We start from the raw sequence: 21,302 nt of genomic DNA on the forward strand, positions 1-21,302 counted from the left end.
ACTGGTTCTGTTGTACTTTTAATGTTTGCTCCGTCCAACTTTAAGAAATCCAAGAGTGTTGAAATTAGTTTCCAACGAGGGGAGTGGCAGCTCAGCTTGGAGAGGGAGCCCCCCCTCCCCCTGGAAAAGCCTTCCAGAGTTTGAGGCTTCACGATGATACACAGTAAAAAAAAAAGCTTGTTTTCATCTCCATTTTAAAAAATAATTACACAAGCGCAGTTTGGTCTGTAAAGGTTCTTCAAATATACACTGTGATCAATTTTACACACACCTCCTCGCACCGAATCAGACTCCTCGTCATCAGCCACCCCCATCATCATCGCCCTGCCACAACCCACACCAGGGCCTTTTGGCAGCTGCTTTTAAAACTTCAAAAGGACCAGTCAGCTGGGGCAGAGAGGAGGGGATTGCTTAAGAACTGAAAAGAGAAAAAACAAGACCAACCCTCCCACGCACTGTAAAAGCCTCAAAATCTGAAGCAGTCACCACCCCTTCACCCAATTATATTCGACCCACACCATACATCAAAAAAGGAATAATTGATTTAATACCATCTGATCTTGCATTTACAGGGGGGGGCGAGGAGATAAACCAAATGCACAGGTTTCTGATCATTACTACAAGGTGTCCAGAATAGTATCGATCCTAGACACCAGGTCTTGCCGCTTGGAGGTGAGGTGTTTGTCATTCTCGATGTATGTGTCCTTCTTCACTTTGCCGGCAACCAGCCGCTCTGCCTCTTGAGACGCCTTCAGTGCCAGATCCTTCACCTGACCATCCAGCTTCTGGATCTCAGCCACCTGTCGGAGAGACAGAATCAGCCAGAGTGACACAGCCCAACCCATTCCCCTTTCTTCCTTCCCATGTTCAGTAGCCACTGAACACAGACTCCCAAATTGCAAATTACATTTCTATTAGCTCATGAATTAACCATCCCAAGTGGGAATAGGGTCAAACTAGGAGATGGATCTCATGGGCAAGAGGAACTCGTAAAGATGAGAGTTCAGGGCAAGGTGAAAAAGAGGGAGGTGGGGGAGGTCTCAATCTTGGGGAGAATAGTCCGCCAGCCCCATAGACATGTTGATGAGGTCAAGGAGAGTGGAGGAATGAGTGGTTTAAGTTGTTTATACTGGAAGAAAGAAACTAGGGCATAACCTTTAAGAATGATCCTGTCAGGAATTCTGGCCAGTTGGACCTGATAGCACTTTATCAAACCTTCCTCCTCTACACAAGGGAGACAGCCCTCCACTGTCTACAAGAACAGGATGTGGAGATGCCGGCGTTGGACTGGGGTGAGCACAGTAAGAAGTCTTACAACACCAGGTTAAAGTCCAACAGGTTTGTTTCAAACACGAGCTTTCGGAGCGCAGCTGAGGAAGGAGCTGCGCTCCGAAAGCTCGTGTTTGAAACAAACCTGTTGGACTTTAACCTGGTGTTGTAAGACTTCTTACTGTACAAGAACAGGAAGTACATTTATTCTCCTTCCTTTCATCCCATTGCTTCCATCTCACTCCTTCTCAAAGAACAGAATTGACGTTTCAAATAATTATCTACCGCTATTTTCATTGCCCAATCTGCAAAATATATTCTTCCAGCTTCCCACTAATTCAGCCAGTTAGAAATAAAGATTTATCAGTCCTGGGAGTGTTTGATGGGGACAGTATAGAGGGAGCTTTACTCTGGATCTAGTCCCTGTATCTGTTTTTAATGTTGATAGAAACCTGACATGGGTCACGTGTGCCAGGACAGACTGAGTAGAAATCCCTTACCTTCTCAGCCAGGTCTGATCCTTCAGCCTTCAGCTTTGACTGCAGGGCGCTGATGTCAGCAGAAAGAGCCCGGTGCTCTGTCTCCAGAGCCTTGCGGCCACTGTTTAACGTGCCAACATCCCGCGACTGCTTGTACTTATTCACAGCCTCTTCAAAATGCCGATACAAGCCCAACCTTTTGTTAACCAAAGTCAGAACCTGTTCAGTGATGGATGCCACCTTCATCCTGGCTTCTGCTGCTGGGTCCTGCAGGGGTGGGGATCATGTGGAAGGAACAGGAGATTGGGTTAGTTGAAAAAACTAGAAGGATCAAATTGGCTTCTGTACAGTTCAATGTTGCCACAGTCTCATGGAATGGGGTAAGGGGGGAGATACACATTTTTTTTCTTTCAAAAAGGCAGATTCTGATACAGCATGTTTAACCAAACGTGTGATGCTGCAGGTTTAGAAATTTACTGTAGCACCTTTAACGTGTAGAGGGAAACAAGGTACCCCACAGGAATAAATGTGAAACAAAATCTGACACCACAGGGGCGGCACAGTGGCTCTGTGGTTAGCACTGCCGCCTCATGGCGCCGAGGACACGGGTTCAATCCTAGCCCCTGGTCACTTTCCGTGTGGAGTTTGCATATTCCCCCCGTATCTGCAGAGGTCTCACCCCCACAACCCAAAGATGTGCAGCATAGGTGGATTGGCCACGCTAAATTGCCCCTTAATTGAAATAAAAAAAGAATTGGGTACTTTAAAATTTTTTAAAATCTGACACCAAATCATGAAGGAAATTTAGGACAACTGACCAGTTTGCTCAGAGAGGAAAGTCTTAATGAGCATCTTAAAGGAGGAGAGCGAGGTAAAGGGGTGGAGACATTTAGGGCGTGAATTCCAAAGCTTGGGGCCCAGGCAGCTGAGGGCACAGCCACCAACAACAGAGTGATTAAAATTGGAGATGCAATTGGAGCAGAACAGATATCTTGGAGGGGTGTATGGAGTAGATTAGAACACTAGCAAGATTTGCATTTATGCTGCTTTTCATCTCCGCCACGTGCCCCAAAGCTTTACAACCATTGAAGTACTTTTTTAAAAATTAAAGTGCAGTCACCACTGTAACATGGAAAATATGCCTGTCAAATTGTGGACAGCAAGATCCAACAAACAGTGATGTAATAATGTGATTTTACTCGAATGATGTGTTAATCTGGGCATTGGAAATGCCTCGCTCCTTTGAAGTAGTATCTTTTACATCTCCCCCGAAAAGGCAAACAGGGTCTTTCTTCCGGGTCTCACCCGAAAGATAATATCTCCAACATTGGCAGCACTCCCAGTATAGCACTTGTCCATCAAAGCGTACTCAGGTTTTGGAGTGGGATTTGAACCCACAACTGAGTGATTCAAAATCAAAAGTGCGACCAACTGAGTCACAGCTAGCAAAAGGATGAAAGGGGGTGGTGGGGGGGGGGGAAGAGGATAAACAAGGTCTTACCAGACTGGGAGCCCATGTAGGTCAGAAGGCATAGTGAGCGATGGGACTAGGATTTACTGCGATAAGATACGAGCAGCAGAGTAAAGACAGACTAAACGTTTTGGAGGGGCAACTTAATAGGAGGCACAGTGACAGGATTGTTAACCTTAACCAGCTCACCTTGGTGATGGAAAAATCCAAACGCACGTAAATGATAACGGTGAAGAAGAGAATGTAGAAAGCTCCGACCACCAGCAGGGGCTCCTGCAGCATCAGGATCCTGTTGAAAGTGTAGTGGACCTGAAGAGAAAAATAGAGATACAGACCTGAGAAAGTGCATTTATTATTGCAGGCAACAGTTCAAGTTTAATGCAGCTTCCTTGGGCGGGGGTATGACAGCTGTGGGACGGTACAATATGGGAAGTTGTAAAATCAATATCTCAGGCTGTACAGTGATGGGTGTGACTTTGGAGTATCAATTATCCGCTGTGCAGAGGAGGAAAAATCACCTCATTCCCAAAGCCTGGTTCACAGACAAAGGACAGGTAGTGTAAACCCAACACTGATTTAAATACCAGCCAGGTTAATTCCTCAGCTGTCTGTGTAGCCAGGGAAATGACAACGGTAAACAGACACCATTACAGGAAACACACAATGTGAATACCACCAGCCTCACTATCAGTGGGTCTGCAACCAGTTCTCCCCTTCCCGCGGCAATCAGGGTATCCATCATGAGACACCTCATCACTGGATCCATCACACCCAATCAACTTACAACAATATCCTGAATATGCTGCTCCACCAGGTTAGACTTGTGAGCAATGATGACAGGCCGCCCAAAAGTGTCCAGATAGGTGTAATGAAGCTCATCAGGCTGTCGATTTATCTCATATGGAGTGTCCACGTGAATGTTCCTGTGGAATTGAAGGGCAAAATGAAGTGACTGAGCAGCTTATTTATGTGCTCAAGGCAAAGTATTTTCCACTTCAACTACCCAGTGCCCCCATCAGATGCTCAGGACAGGTACAGCAGGGGGTTAGATACAGAGTAAAGCTTCCTCTACACTGTCCCCATCAAACACTCCCAGGACAGGTACAGCACGGGGTTAGATACAGAGTAAAGCTTCCTCTACACTGTCCCCATCAAACACTCCCAGGACAGGTACAGCACAGGATTAGATAGAGTAAAGCTCCCTCTACACTGTCCCCATCAAATTCTCCCAGGAAGGGACAGCACAGGGTTAGATACAGAGTAACGTTCCCTCTAATCTGGCTCAATAATCTGCCAACGATTGTTATCTGTAGCAAGTAATGAAATGTATAGATGAGAAAGTAGTCTCTTCATGCACTGACTGTCCAGCCTCATACAGATGGATTTAATGTGTCTCAGGGGTACTCATGTAATAATAATGATACAATAATAATCTTTTCACAGTAACTTCATTGCAGTATTAATGTATGCCCACTTGTGACAATAAATGCTGCAATGAAGTTACTGTGAAAAGCCCCTAGTCGCCACATTCCGGCCCCTGTTCGGGTACACAGAGAGAGGATTCAGAATGTCCAATTCACCTAACAGCACATCTTTCAGAATTTGTGGGAGAAAACCGGAGCACCCAGAGGAAACCTACGCAGACACGGGGAGAACGTGCAGACTCCGCACAGACAGTGACCCAAGCCGGGAATCAAACTTGGGACCCTGGAGCTGTGAAGCAACAATGCTAACCACTGTGCTACCCTGCTGTCCATGTCAAACCCATGTCACCGGGTTTAAAACTGTTCAGTCTATCTAGTACATTATCTGTTCTTTCCTCCACCATCAATGTCCCACTAAACCAGTTTCTCATCATTCAAAGTTGATGGTCCAATTGGTAAATGCGGAGTACAGCATCAGGCAAGGTTGACATGCCTGGATCTCCAGTCTGGGCATGAAACTGGATGCAGTGGAGCCAAGGGAGATTGGGGGGGGGGGGGGGGGGGGGGGGGGGGGAATGTTCTGGCATTCCAGCTCTTGCTCACTGCCCCTCAGAATAATTTCTACAAATTACTAACTCTATTGCCTGCATTTATATAATGCCATTAATAAAGCATACAAGGCATTTCACAGCAATTTATGAAACTACCTGGCACTCGGGTGATATTAGGACAGTTTATTTTCCATTTGTATGGCCCAGATTGCAGTTATAGTTGGATGTCAAAGTTAACAATCCATTCGAACGTTTCAGTTGACGTAGTGTGAATGATTGCGATGCCACCTGGAACAGGTCTCGGAGGACATCGGTGGGCGATGGTCTGATCTGGATGGCCACAGTCCCTTTTATGGAACAATTGCAACATCTTCCCCGGTCCATCCTGAAACGGCTGAGGGCTCTCTGGATTATGTGCTGTATGGTTATTTACCAGGTTGTGGTTGGTGATGTTTGTAGACAACCAGATGTCGAGGCAGGGCTGTCATCAGGTTGTCGGGTGTTGGGGGTGTAAGTTTGAGAAGGCACAGCCTTCATTAATACCTCAGCCGGGATGGGAATTGAACCCACGTTGTCAGCCTCGCTCTGCATCACAAACCAGCTGTCCAGCCCACTGAGCTAAACCAGCCCCCTGCATACTAACGTACTACAGGAATTCAGGTATTTTGTAATATTCTAGAGCTGGGGGAGATTACAGAGAAAGGGAAGCAAGGTCATGGAGAGATTGAACAGCAGGGATGAGAATTTTAAAATTAACACGTTGCTTAACTGGGAGCCAAAGTAGTAAGCAAATGGACGATGGGTGAATAGGTCCTTGTACCTGTGCTCACTGACACTGATCAGACAAGTGTAGGATTAAATTTGGCTCCCTGGGATGGAGGGCAAACATTCACCAGGAGCTCATGTGTGAAGAATGGCCACTTTAGTGAGAGCAGTGCTTTCAGACTGAACCCAGGACAGGAGCAATTCCCAGGAGTGTAACATGAAGATACACCACAGACTCCAAACAACGTCTTTCCCTGAACCCAGAGAGTCTGGCTGATCACTTACCTTGTTCCCTCTGGCAAGATAAGTTTCACAGTCAGAAAATCAATTACTTGATCGTCAAACACATGATCAACAAACCTCATCTTCAGTGCATACTGGTCACCTGGCAGGAAACAAAAAGCATGCCATACATGGGCGTAAACAACTGGAATAGCAGAACTAATACAAGTAATACAATATATGCAGTAAGTAACCAATCACAGTAACGGAGCAGGGCCAAGAATGGGAGACGTGCTAATTTGATCCAATCACAGCAGCAGAGCAACGTTATTTCTGATACTGATGGGTCAGTGCAATGCCTGGCATTGAGCCAGATAGGTCAGTAAGGTACCCCGACAGATCTGACCCAGGGCAGTTTATGGAGCATTACAAATAAGTCTCAGGGAATCTGAACCCTTCCTGAATGAATGATGGGTCTGGATTTTCACAGAGGTTCACTGCACAGGAACAGGCCTTTTTGGCCCAACCACCCAAGCTCCACAAGAGACTCCCCTTCCTATGGTTGAATACCTTGTTGACAATCAATCTAGTTTTGCAGAGGCTGCTAATCCTGCAACAAGTAACTCTCCTGACTCCCCAAAGCCTGTCCACAATCTACAAGTCAGGAGTGTGATGGAATATTCTGCACTTGCCTGGTTGAGCGCAACTCCAATAACACTTGAGAAACTCAACACCATCCAGGACAAAGCAGCCCATTAGACTGGCATCCCATCTATACTCACTTCCTCCTCCATCGATGCACAGTCGCAGCCGTGTGTACCATCTACAAGATGCACTGAAGCAACTCACCAAGGCTCCTTAGACAGCACCTTCCAAACCAATGACAGCTACAACCGAGAAGGACAAGGGCAGCAAACACATGGGAACACCGCCACTTGGAAGTTCCCCTCCAAGTCACTCACCATCCTGACTTGGAAATATATCACCGTTCCTTCACTGTTACTGGTCAAGATCCTGGAACTCTCCCCTGCTAACAGCATCATGGGTGTATCTACACCTCATTGACTGCAGCAGTTCAAGGTGTCAGGTCACCAACAGGTTCTCAAGGGAAATTAAGGGTGGGCAATAAATACTGGTCTAGCCACATTCCTTGAATGGATAACAAAAAACAACTTGAAGCCAATGATTTGGATGAGGTACTGCTTGAAATGAGCACTGAAAGTTATTGCTTTCAGGAGAGGACAGGGAAAAGAATAAGAGCTGTGGGTTCTGGGCAGTGCTGATGGAGCACTTAACCTGGGGTTGACAGGCTTCAGACTGGTCCTCACACCTGTCCAGAATTGTAGACACCACCCACAAACAGGTGCCGGTCCTGCTAATTACCCTTGCTAACTTACACAAAGTATCGTCACTGGCTGTGTGCAAAGCAATTTTTAAAGTGGATGCTACTCAAAGTCTGAACAAATAGAACTCTCTGTTAAGACCTCACTTCTCCATTTAAGAAGCTGGGGTGGGTACTGACCGAGATTGTAAAGATACTCGTAGCTGGGCAAGTTGTATCCGATGACATAGTGAGTCTTCCAGCCACCGAAGAGTGGGAAGCGAGGACGGACTTCCATCTCCACGGAATCATCCAGAACAACCAGGTGGCTGGTGGAGATGTTCCCAATATCATCACGGTAGTAAACATCCTGCGCCGCAGCAGGTAGGATGGTCTGCAATAAGCAGGAAACAATACTAGATCCACTCCTGTTTTTTACGTACATTAATGACTTGGACTTATAGACACAATTTTGAAATTTGCCAATGACACAAGACCTGGAAGCATTGTGAACTCAGAGGATCGCGACAGACTTGAAGAAGGCAGAGATAAGCTGGTGGTATGGGCCAATACATGGCAGAAGAAAGTCTGAAAGTACACATTTAAGTAGGAAGAACGAGGAGCGACATGTAGATGACTTTAATCTATTTTGTTGAACAGTGTCCACAGAACAGGTTATTCAGCTCAAGTCTGCACTGGCTCTTTCAAAAAGCAATTCAATTAGTTCTGCTCGTTCCCTATTTTCCTGCAATTATTTTCTCCATCAAGTATTTATCCAATTCCCCTTTGAAAGCTACTACTGAATCTGTATCCAGATCCCTGCAAAGCAGTGCGTACCAAATCCTTACCACTCATGGCTGAAAAAAGGTTCCCGCTCAAGTCACCTTTGGCTCTTCTGCCATCAACCGCTGGCCACGGATTTTATATTCTCTGGCCAAATCTTTTTTTTTAAAAACACCGCTGTCAAATATTTTCTTGTCGGAAAATAGCCCCAGCTTCTCTAGTCTCTCCACTAACAGTAATCCCTGGGACCATTTCCATAAAAAAATGTCTCTGGCTTATCCACCATCATCGTAACCTTCCACAATGTGGTTCTCAGAATTAGACACAATGCTCCATTTGGGTTGGAGCAACTGTTTTGTATCCATTTAACGTAACTTACAGGCTTTTGTATTCTATGCCTCTATTTATAAAGTCCAAGATCTCATTATGCCTTGCTAACTGCTTTGCCAAACACCTTCAAAGATGTGTACAACCATCCCCAGGTCTGGGGTTAGAACTATACCCCCAATTCCTCTATAGAATGATATAGCACAGAAAATGGCCCATCAGCTAATCATACCTATGCCAGTTTATGTAGGCTTTTCCATGATTGAACCCAGGATCTTTACATTCTAATCAGTGAAAATCCATAAATATGAATCATGCTGAAAGCAACAAGTGACCCAAGTTGAACTATCCAGTGGATCGATATTACTGCCTCACATTGTACTGGTCTTTGATACATCTCCAGTGTAACAGGGCAGCACTGTAAATCAGTATACCTTGAAAGATTTAACAGAGGAGATCCCGCTGTCAGGCTGTCTCTGATAGTCATAGCGTGAAAACGGTCCCTTCAGGACTGCGCCGCAGTGCTTTAGGTCAATGGTCTCCTCCACAGCAATATTACCCCAGTGCGACACCTCGATGAGACGGGTCATGCTGACGATAGCCAGGAAAGGACTGTTGTTCTCATAGTGCAGCTTCAGTGTGTCCTGAAATGTTAAGGCAGATCGCAATCAGTTGGAAAAATAGCCAAAGAGACCTGGATTTCTGCTCGTTATTCTATACAAGCGCCATTGCTTATTATCTTTCTAATGTGTTTGGGCTACATTTTCACAGGTACCTGTTAACAGTGCAGAATTGAGGGAGTCTGCAGCGAACCAGTTTCACTGATTGTGTCACACCTCCCGGTCTTTCTGCAAACACCAGTCTCTGTCAGGTTACTAATCGGAGTCTGACACTGTTGGTAACAGTTAGCTCTGCACCATGAAGAGAAACTCATACCAGGTTCTCCGAGTGCAGGAGTGCAAGTCAGAGAAATAAAATGAATGGCAAATATTCCCCAAACCAATTACTGACTGCGCAAATCAACAGTCACATTTGGTAGTACACTAGTTTGCAAAATGCCACAAGACGTTTGAAAGATGCGATAATGCACGAAATAAGTGCACCAACTGAGCCAAGAACAACCCGTCAAGTTTTAAGGCTCAGAAATTCCACCAGCTGATCTTTTATGTGAGACTTTGTCAAAAGCGTTCTGAAAGTCCAAATACACCACATCCACTGACTCCCCTTCATCAACTCTAAGGAAGAATTCCAGTAGATTTGTCAAGCATGGTGGCACAGTGGGTTAGCCCTGTTGCCTCACTGCACCGAGGTCCTAGGTTCGATCCCGGCTCTGGGTCACTGAAATGAAATGAAAATCGCTTATTGTCACGAGTAGGCTTCAATGAAGTTACTGTGAAAAGCCCCTAGTCGCCACATTCCGGCGCCTGTTCGGGGAGGCTGGTACGGGAATTGAACCGTGCTGCTGGCCTGCTTTAAAAGCCAGTGATTTAGCTCCCCTGTCCGTGTGGAGTTTGCACATTCTCCCCGTGTGGAGTTTGCACATTCTCCCCATGTGTGCATGGGTTTCCTCCGGGTGCTCCAGTTTCCTCCCACAGTCCAAAGACGTGCAGGTTAGGTGGATTGGCCATGATAAATTTCTCTTAGTGACCAAAAAGGTTAGGAGGGGTTATTGGGTTATGGGGATAGGGTGGAAGTCAGGGCTTAAGTGGGTCAGCGCAGACATGATGGGCCGAATGGCCTCCTTCTGCACTGTATGTTCTATGTTCTAATTCAATCAGAAAGCCGTCCGGATCAGGGGCGTTGCCAGATTGCATCAACCCAATACATTTTTAACTCTCGTTGGGGCATAACTGGAATTCCAACTCACCGCTCCTATTGCCTCAACCGTTGGGAAGGGTAGACCATCCAGAAAGTCCATGACCGACTCATCCACAGGAGGCTCCGAGCCTTCAAGTTTGCGGTTAAAAATATTCAAAAGCCACATTAACCAGAGATGGAGCGGTAAAGAAACTGCCACTCAAATTGAGTTATCTCCCGGGAGGCTGCCTGCCGTTTGAGCTGGTGACTGGCCTTCTCCCTGCATTCAGAAAACGTGTTCCTGGAGCATTGGAATTGACTTACTGCTGTGCTAGTCAACAATAGCTCGAACTGGGTCTGTAGTTTTATTCTACTTGCCACCAGTTCCAGAGTAGGATCAAGCGAGTACTGGTGATCCACCTCTAAAATGGAATCCACCAGAGTCTGCTGCTCCAACCTCATTGTCGTCAATAAATATGTCCCCCACACCGTCCCATGAGGACTGCCTTAAGAGCCCCTGCAACGTGGAAGGTGAGACTGACTCGGGGTTGTTAGATTTTATACAGTCCTCTATTGCAGTGGACATACGCTCACAAAACATTTTATTCGTTAAAAATGCTATATCTAACCTCCAGGGTGGACACTGAGTAGGACCAGACTCTAGCAACAAATTAATAAAGTGCGGAGTATGGTCAGGAATAACAATTGCTGAGCACTCAGCTGCCACCGCTGAAGGGAAGAGAGCCCTGTCCAAAACAAATAAATCAATACCCCAATATGCTAGGACACGTGAAAAGACAAAAAGTCTTTATCATTTGGTGCAAAAAACACCACCACCAGAGAGTCACAGACAACAACATATCGACCGCTGGTGTCATCAATAATCTTAAGAGGAGGAAAACTGAACCTTTTTATTAATTAGAATTGTTGTACCCCTGGCCCTGCCACCAAAACCCGAATGAAAACCTGGCCCACTTTGACCCGCAAGTAGGTCTATTGTAAAAACACCTCATTGTAGTTTAAACTCTTGAGATGAGCAAATGCCTTTTCAGCCCTAATATTCCAGGTGACCAAACGGATGGAGGTCTACCGGCTGGGGAATGTTAATTGGGCAGGTCTCTGTTACCCTGACTGACTCACGATGTGAACAGCACGTTTTGTGTTCCAAATTCCAGCCGTTGACAGGAAAAGCCAAGGTGTTTGATGAGGCGGGATTTGGAGAGCGGGAAACATTCAAAACAAACTTGTTGTGCTCACCTGACTGAAGGCATCAATGTCCTTGAATGGTCCATAATCAACAGAGTCCTCCGATTTGCTGGGGTTACCAAGTTTGGTGTAGCTTTCTATGTTCTTCGAAGCAAGCTTGATCCGAGTGGTCTGGGTCTTGGTGGGATATGGAGAGTAGAAGTAATGATTGCCCTCAAAGACCACAAACTGCTTCTCGGCCTGAGCAATGTGAGTTGGGAAAGGGCGCAAGACATGTGTGTACATAGATTCAAGGGCCAGTTTGACTTTGGCACCGGCAGCCAGTTGCATTCCCAACTTCACTTTGAAGAACTTGCCACTGCAAATAAAACAGAAAATATTGGGCGAGCTCCCAGGAGGTTTCTCTGGTGCATTAGACTCAATAAACAAAAGCCCCACTAGTTAACCCAATATAGCTTTAATATACGCTCAGCCAGATGAGAAATTATTTGCTCTCAGGGAGAGTGTGACCCGGGCATCACTACATTCATCATCCAATTCTAAATGCCCCAATAGGTCTTCAAGTTGAAATTGTGCTTCGAATGGAGTGGTTTGCTAGGCAACTTCACAAAGGACTGGAGTCTGATGAAGGCCAGACCAGGCCGGATGGCCAGCTCTCTTCACTAAAAGAATGAACCAGATAAGTTCTTGCAGCAATTTGTGGCCATTTTCCTTCAGGCACCAGCCACACCAGTTTCCTCAATGTCCTGAGACAGATTTAAACTCTCAATTGCTGGGCTGCTATCCAGTTACCTAACCGTTCCTGCTGATTTTCTCTTGCTTTTAACCATTTTGGGGAGCTCCAGGATATTGACTGCGCAGTGGTGAAGGAAAGGCAGATATTTGTCCACGTCAGGATGGTGTGACTTTGGCCAAGAATAAGGGGAACATGGACGGGAATCGGGGGAAGGTAGCCCGGGGGGGGGGGGGGGGGGGGGGGTCACAGGTTCGTTATGGGGATTTGATGGCAAGCTAAGGCCCAAAACCAAACTATAAATAAATGCCTATAAACATGTGCCTCGGCCATATTGGGGAATGTAAAATATGTATGCCGGCTAAAGGGGGCGGCCACAATTGTTGTTCTAAAGATGCTTACCTGTAAATACACATGTTAAATTTTTGTGTTTTCTTTTTTTCTCTCTAATAATTTGTAACTTGCCATATATAAAACATGAAAACTCAATAAAAAAACATTTATAAAAAAGGATGGTGTGACTTGCAGGGGGTGATGTTCCCACCCGCCTGCTGCCCTTGTCTTCTAAGCGGCAACGGTCATGGCTTGAGAGGTGCTGCCTCATCAGGTTCCTGCAATGGATTTTCCATATGGTAAACACCACAGCCACATTGTATTGGCAGTGGAGAGTGAAGTTTTAAGGTGGTAGATTGAATGCCATTCAAGTGGGCTGCTTTATCCTGATGGCACTGAGCTCATATTGTTGCTGCTAGAGTCATTCAGGGAGGTGGAAATATTCTATCATACTCATGATGCACCTAGATGGGACTTTGGAAGTATTTTTTGAATATGATCTACATTGGAGACTATTAAGCCAATGTAACTGGAGACCATCAATATATGATGGCCCCCAAGAAGTCTAATAGGGAATTCAGAAGCAACCTCTTTACCCAGGGTAGTGAATGTAAAACTTGAAAGCGAAGTTGACAACCTATGAGGGAGATGGGAATAGAGGGTTACAATGGTAGGTTTTGCAATGGAAAGATGGGAGAGGGTTCAAATGGAGCATGGACTGGGTGAACCCCGTCCACTCTCCTCACTGCTTTGAAATAAACTAGATGGCGACTACTTCTCAGAAAAGTGAATGTTATAAAACTCAAGCTCCCCAATGGTCCACTTCATGAGGGCAGCTCGCCAACCCTTTGCCAGTTGGGAGGGGAATGTGTAAAAAAAATAGAGGGAGTGTAAATGAAAATATCTGCAGAAAGTCATTCAGCTTCTTGAGCTTGCTCCACTACATTGAATCAAGGCTGTTGTATGCCTCAATTTTATTAACCCACCTTTGCTCCATACCCCAAGGTGCCGTTACCTAATATCAGTCTTGGAAATTCCAACCGACCTACCTTCTGCAACCCTTGACCACACTTTGTAGTTCCCGATTTTGCCCAGAATCCCAATCAGCACAAACCTGATCGTGCCAGTTTTCATTTTGAAAAGAAATTTTTTGGGGAATGAATTGGAGTTTTTAAATACAAAAGTTGTCAGATAATCGGTTGGTTGAAAAGTTGCAACATTAACGAATTTGCACCAACAGGTGAATGAAAGTCAAGTAACACATTGGGAAAGGAGGGGAAGCAGATTTATGGGAAACTACACACACCATTTGCAGTTTAAATCCAAGGAAAATAGACGTGGAAAACTGGACATTCAATTTGGACAGCAATAGCTCGTAACCCTGGCTATGGGGATTGATACATTTTTCAATGAAACGGAAAGCCTTGACCCCCCCCCCCCCCCAAATGAGCACAAAGGCAAGAGAATGGATATGGGCAGAATGAAGATAGACCACTTACCTCTGGCCTGTGACACGCGTCTCTTCCAAAGCCAATGAACTTTCTTCTTCATCTTCAAATTTCAACTGGATAAAATAATAGTGCAATTAATCATAAAGTGAAGCTCAACCAATCTATAATCGACGATCTTATCAAATAACATCATCTTTGTGTAGGGACCCAGATACCAATTGTCAGCATGCTTGACAATAGATAAACCCTGCACATGGGTAACTTTCTACCGAAGGATAGAAATCACCATATTTCTATCTTGGTTCAGCCCAGGGCCAGAATGGCAAACACTGAAATGAACTAATAAACTTGCACTTATTTTTCCTTCCACAGCCTCAGCATGTCCCAAAGCACTTCACATTGGTGTGGACAGTGCTTTGGTTTAATGCCTCATCCTAAAGACAGAAACTGTGATAGTACACCAGTCCCTCGAGTACCAGGCTCGTACTATTGTGTCAATCTAGATTACCTGCCCAAGTCTTAGAAAAAGCAGTCGACCCTTCTTTTTAAAAAATTTTTTTTTCCCAATTAAGGGCCAATTTCGCATGGCCAATCCACCTATCACACACAGACACGGGGAGAATGTGCAAACTCCACACGGATAGTGACCTGGGGTCGGGATCGAACCCGGGTCCTTGGCTGCACGAGGCAGCAGTGCTAACTATTACGCCACTGTGATGCCCGCAGCCGAACTTTGTAACATATGAGCATTGAGGCAAGGCTGACATACAAACTCGTACACCAATTGCCTGCTGATTTCAGTTAACTCCACACAGATTGAGGAAGAGAAACAAGTTGTGGAGCGACTCAGTCCTGCAGCTTCTTAGTAATAATTCACTACAAGGACCAGCTGCTGTGGTGAACTAGGCCATGTGTTCTCAGGGGTCTATGCACCCTATCCAGCAAAATCACTGGAAGCAGAGTCTGAACAAGCGGAGAGAAACTCCTAGTCCAGTGGAACCTCTCTGCTCCAGGTCATTCTCTTGTCCAGGGATACATCTCCCATTCACTGTCTCAGGTTTGGAGATGGGTTTTTTTTTTACATAAAGGCGCTGACCCTGCACATTCTCAGGGAGAAGGGAATGGAGTATTCAGCTAGTCTCTTCCCACTACTCATTCAGTCAGTCTGACAATTTTTGGGTAATGACATATCTCCCTATGGGTTGAAATGGAGTAAAGCTCCTTCTATCCTGTCCCATCAAACACTCCCAGGACAGGAACAGCCCGGGGTCAGATATCATTTATCGTGGGGAAAGTATACCTAGTCGTCCATGTTCAGGAGGGAGCTTTACTCTGGATCTAACCCATTAAAATATATTTGTCATTATTCAGATGCCACCAGAACAAACATCAAAGTGACCCATGCAAGAAAGAGGACATTACTAAAACAAGGCAAGTGAGCGAGACACTAGACATTATTTAAATGTCAGTTACAGCAGGACATGGTTGAGCTACACAGGGAGGGACAGAAAGGAAGGTGACATTGTTGTTACAAAATAGAGAAACTCGGCAGTTTGTACATAGTAAACAGCAATGTTAGATGAGGATTAAATGTTGCGCAAGATAGTCAAGAACTCTTTTGCTTTTCTTCATGCACTGCTTTGGGCAGATGAGCTTTGGCTTAATGTCTCATTAAAAGACGCCTCCGACAATGAATACTAGGGAATTGGCACTGGGACTGTTGGGCTGGATTATGCACTGGAGTCTCAAGCACAGCAAATTCTGACTCACTGGTCTCACCCTCGCAACCCAAAAAGATGTGCAGGGTAGGTGGACTCGCCACGCTAAATTGTTCCTTAATAGGGAAAAAAAAATTGGGTACTCTAAGTTTATGGGAGAAAAAATTTCTGACTCAGGCAAGAATGCTACCCAAATCATCCAAGACTAGTACTTTGAAACCTCCAAGATTTGTGTCAGACTTTAAGGACCCAATGATCTCAGACTCAATACCCCAGCATCAGCCATTTAACATTATACCTTTATAAATGGTAGCACAGTGATTAGCACTGTTGCTTCACAGCGCCAGGGACCCGGGTTCGATTCCCGGCTTGGGTCACTGTCTGTGTGGAGTCGGCACGTTCTCCCCGTGTCTTCCCTCCGTGTGCTCCGGTTTCCTCCCACAAGTCCCGAAAGACGTGCTTGCTAGGTGAATTGGACATTCTGAATTCGCCCTCTGTGTACCCGAACAGGCGCGGGAGTAGGGCGACTAGGGGATTTTCACAGTAACTTAATTGCAGTGTTAATGTAAACCTACTTGTGATATTAATAAAGATTATTATTGACACACTTCAGAAGAAGCGTAATGAGATACAAATTGGACATCAAGGTTTAGGGCGGGAATTCCAGATTAGGATCGTGACAGCTGGAAGATCATAGAATTTTCAGTGCAGAAGGAGGCCATTCGTCCCATTGAGTTTGCACCGGCCCTTGGAAAGAGCACCCTACCCAAGCCAACACCTCCACCCTATCCCCATAACCCAGTAGCCCCATCTAACAGGTTTTTTTAGACACTTAAGGCCAATTTGGCATACACAATCCATCCAACCTGCACATCTCTGGACTGGAAAGGGAGGAAACCCACGCAGACACAGGGAGACTGTGCAGACTCTGCACAGACTGTGATCCAAGACGGGAATTGAACCTGGGAGCCTGGAGCTGTGATGCAACTGTGCTAACCACTGTGCTACCGTGCCGCTCAAAGGTCAGCCAGGAATGATGGGATGATGGAAATTAGGACTGCACAAAACGGCAGAACTGGAGCAATGCCAAGATCTTCAATGGCTGAAGGACTGGAGGTTTCAGCGAAGGGACGGACAAGACCATAGAGGAATGTGAACGTGGCGTTATTGGACTGAGAGCCAGTGGAGTTCAGCAAGCACAGGGGGCGATAGGTGAATGGGACTTGGTGCAACTGACTGTGCTTGTTGACATCGCAAATACAGAGGCTGCCCACAAAGGCAGCGTCAGTATCTGTGATCTCACTGGCAGCAATAATCCAGGCAGCTGCCTGCATTGAAAATGGCGTAGACCAAATAAATACAAAAGAGAACAAAAACTCTGCCATTGCAAAGTCTGCTCTGCATGATGGCATCATTACCCATAAACCATACTTTTTAACATTGGCAGAAGTTACTGTTTTTGACAATCTCAAGATGGGAGGCAGATCAACCAGAACAGAGGAACACAATAGTCACCCAAAAGCATAGATGAAGCAGTACAGGGCTGGAACATGTTCACAGGGTCTGCAAATCATTTTACAGAAATGAAATGCAGAAGTTTCCCATAACAACCAGAGGATACATTTCCAAAAAGTATAAACGTATCTCCTGACATGGCCAACTTCAAAAGCATTCCTTGGATGCCACCAGGTATTTCTGACAATTCTCCATGGTGAAATGTGATTGCTGTGTTGGCTCAGTGGGCAGCACGCACAACTTGCAGCCAGAAGGCTTTGGGTTTAAGAATCATCCAATACTTAAGCACAAGCATTTACGCTGATACTCCATGCAGAACGGAGGGAATCCTGCACTGTCAAGAGGCGCTGTGTTTCGGACATGACATGAAACAGATCTGATCTTTGATCAAAGATCTATTTTTCTTTAAAATTCTGGTTTTCTGGTCAATATTTATCCCTCAAACAGCATCATGCAAAAGGATTAGCCAGACACTATCACACTAATGTTTGCGTGATCTTGCTGAACACAAATAAACTGCCATGTTTCTTATGCTAAAACAGTGACTACACTTCAAAAGTATTTCACTGGCTGTAAAGCACTTTGAGCACTGTATAAATACAATTATTTTTTCTTTTAGTTTATTGGAGCTTACTGTGCGCAAACTGGCTGTTGCACTTCTTGTACAACAACAGCGACTATGCTTTCCAAAACTACTTCATTGGTTGCAAGCACCCGGGACATCTTATAAGGTTGGGAAAGGCACTACATAAATGCAAATTCTCCTTTCTTTAAAGCATTTCACATGGAGGAAATGGGCAGCACTGTAGCCCAGTGCGTAGCACTGTTGCTTTACAGTCTCAGGGTCCCAGGTTCGATTCCAGCTTGGAACACTGTGCAGAGTCTGCACGTTCTGTGTCTGCATGGGTTTCCTCCGGGTGCTCCGGTTTCCTCCCACAGGTTCGATTACGTGCTGGGTCACTGTCTGTGCAGAGTCTGCACGTTCTCCCTGTGTCTGCGTGGGTTTCCTCCGGGTGCTCCGGTTTCCTCCCACAGTCCAAAGATGTGCAGGTTAGGTGGATTACCCATGATAAATTGCCCTTAGTATCCAAAAAAGTCAGGTGGGGTTACTGGGATAGTGTGGAGGCATGGCCTTAAGTGGGGTGTTGTTTCCAAGGGCAATTTATCTCTCTCCGCCTCTCTAGTGCAGACTCGATGGGCCGAATGGCCTCCTTCTGCACTGTAAATTCTGATTCTAAAAGCACCAGTCAAACTCTCAGTCAGGAAACAATACCACATAAAAAGTGATGAAAATCATCAGCAGTTTTGATCAAAGTGAAATCAGGAATTTTTTTTAAATCTCCCACTGGCTGGCGAGTCTGGGACTTGAGAAATAGGAAATTAAAAACAGAAAACGCTGGAGAAACCCAGCAGATCTGACAGCATCTGTGGAGAGGACAGAGCTAACGTCGAGTCCACACGACTCTTCTTCACAGGCATTTGTGTGCTTTTAAAAAAATTTAGAGTACCCAATTAGACTTTTTTCCAATTAACAATCATAAAATTTACAGTGCAGGATGCAGCCATTCGGCCCATCGAGTCTGCAGACTCTTGGAAAGAGAACCCCACCCAAGCCCACACCTCCACCCTATCCCCATAACCCAGTAACCCTACCCAACACTAAGGGCAATTTAGCATGGCCAAGCCACCTAACCTGCGCATCTTTGGGCTGTGGGAGGTAACCGGAGCACCCGGATGAAACCCACGCACACACGGGCAGTGACCCAAGCCAGGAATCGAACCTGGGACCCTGGAGCTGTGAAGCAATTGTGCTGCCCACTATGCTACCGTGCTGCCTAAAGGGACAATTTAGCCTGGCCAATCCACCTACTCTACAGTTCTTTGGGTTTTGGGGGGGGGGGGGGGGGGGGTGAGACCTACGCAGAAACGGGAAAAATGTGCAAACGCCACAGTGACCAGGGTCCAGGATCAAACCCAGGTCCTCAGCGCTGAGGCAGCAATGCTAACCACTGCACCACCAGAGAACCACTAATGTTACCAGGGGAAATAAATTTATGATTCAAAATTATTGGGCAGCACAGTGGTTAGCATTGTTGGCTCACAGCACCAGGGAGCGTCTGTCTGAGTGCAGTTTGCACTTTATGCCCAGGTTTTCTCCCACAGTCCAAGAATGTGCAGCTTTGGCCATGATGGATAAGATTGCCCCCGTGACCAGGGGTGTACAGGGTCAGTGCGTACTTGATAAGCCAAACGGTCTCTTTCTGCACTGTAGAGATTCCATGATTCTATGACCCAGGTTCGATTCCAGCCTGGGGTGACTGTCTGTGTGGAATTTGCATTTTCCCCCGTGTCTGCGTGGGTTTCCTCCAGGTGCTCCGGTTTCCTCCCACAATCTAAAGATGTGCAGGTTAGGTGGATGGGATATGCTAAATTGCCCCTAGGTAAAATTACACAGATAAGGTGGGGGAGGGGGGCAGTAGTCTGCTCTTTCAGGGGCTGGTTTAGCACAGGGCTAAATCACTGGCTTTGAAAGCAGACCAAGGCAGGCCAGCAGCACGGTTCAATTCCCGTACCAGCCTCCCCGAACAGGCGTCGGAGTGTGGCGACTAGGGGCTTGTCACAGTAACTTCATTTGAAGCCTACTTGTGACAATAAGCAATTTTCCTTTATCATTTCAGAGGGTCAGTGCAGACCCAATGGGCCAAATGGCCCCTTTCTGCACTGTAGGGATTCTATGATATTCTATTCAATGATCGGACAAGGGGGGGGGGGAGGGAGTGGGCCTAGGTATGGTGCTTTTTCCAGAAGGTTGGTGCCGACTCCATAGGTCAAATAGCCTCCTGCTGCACCGTAGGGATTCTATGGAAAAAAGATTCTATGGAAAAATAGTCCAACATAGAAAAAGAAAGCATTACTGATTAAATATTTTATTATAAACATTACCCTGCAAGTTTTCTCATATTCAACTGTACGTTTAGAATGGGGTTAAACGTAGCTGAGTGTGTGTGTGGGTAAATGACCCTGAGTTTTGTGCATACGTGTCAAACTGCTGGAGCTGCAGGGACACGGAAGCACCGCTCAGTGTCATTCATTCAAACAACCCCAAACCAGGCAAAACTTCCCAAGACACTTCCTTATCCTTCTTGGAAATGGATAATGGCACCAGCCCTGCAAATGGAACTGGTTATTCCCCTTTTGCCAACCTTTCCTGACCAACTGGATTTAACCTTTCTGCAGAGTGATTTTAAAAGCTTCCAAAGCGATATCTGCAATCCAACTTCGCCGGGCAAACAAAATTGCTTACGGTGACTCCTATGTAGGCCAAGTGGTTCTCCAGGCCCGGCTCCAGCGCCAGGATGAAGGACGAGACCGGGGAGGGCCCGCTGTTGGACAGCGTCAGGTCGGCCGTGATCTTGGCCAAGTGGGTCCCTACATCTATCGACCGCTTGACATCCTCGTTGACCAGGGACTCGCCATCGGCCGGCCGCAAGGAAGCCCAGAGCCCGATGGAAAAGATGAGGTGGGAGAGGAGCCCCTTCATCTCGCATAAAGAGCGGATGGAGATGGATGATGACGAGCTCTGCCCCGCCGCCGCTTCCTTCACTCTCCCTCCCCCATTGAAGGAAAGCAAGATGGCGGCGCCTGCAGTCCAGGACCCTCCCGCCCTTAGCAACGGACGGCGGCTAACTCACTGCCTGTCAAAATATTTTGTTTAAAAATCTCATAAAACAATTATAATAATTTCTATAAAGTCAGTAAATTTCGAGGTTTGCGTAACAGAAAATATTTTCCGGCTGGGCGCCCCAGTTCACGGTTGCCAACTCTGGTTGGATACATTCCGGGAGGGTTCATCACATGACCTTCCTCATAGGCTGCCCAACATGTCCATCCTCACTGTGCCCACCCTCCACAAGGTCTGTAAAACAATTAGACGATT

General features: G+C 46.1%; 1 protein-coding gene across 1 annotated transcript; it reads right to left on the bottom strand.

Annotated features, from left to right (window-relative positions):
* rpn1 (ribophorin I) lies at positions 1 to 21,000 on the bottom strand. The gene is made up of 10 exons (XM_038812141.1): positions 20,670 to 21,000; positions 14,181 to 14,245; positions 11,667 to 11,973; positions 9,047 to 9,256; positions 7,704 to 7,896; positions 6,245 to 6,344; positions 4,004 to 4,142; positions 3,409 to 3,528; positions 1,770 to 2,015; positions 1 to 800 (listed from the first exon to the last, which is right to left on the bottom strand). Exons 1-10 carry the CDS (start codon positions 20,904 to 20,906, stop codon positions 618 to 620), a joined length of 1,800 nt encoding a protein of 599 aa, XP_038668069.1. The 5' UTR covers positions 20,907 to 21,000; the 3' UTR covers positions 1 to 617.
* Between the last annotated feature and the right edge of the window lie 302 nt (positions 21,001 to 21,302).

The sequence above is a fragment of the Scyliorhinus canicula genome, chromosome 11 (assembly GCF_902713615.1).
Source record: "Scyliorhinus canicula chromosome 11, sScyCan1.1, whole genome shotgun sequence".
Classification (NCBI taxonomy): Eukaryota; Metazoa; Chordata; class Chondrichthyes; order Carcharhiniformes; family Scyliorhinidae; genus Scyliorhinus; species Scyliorhinus canicula.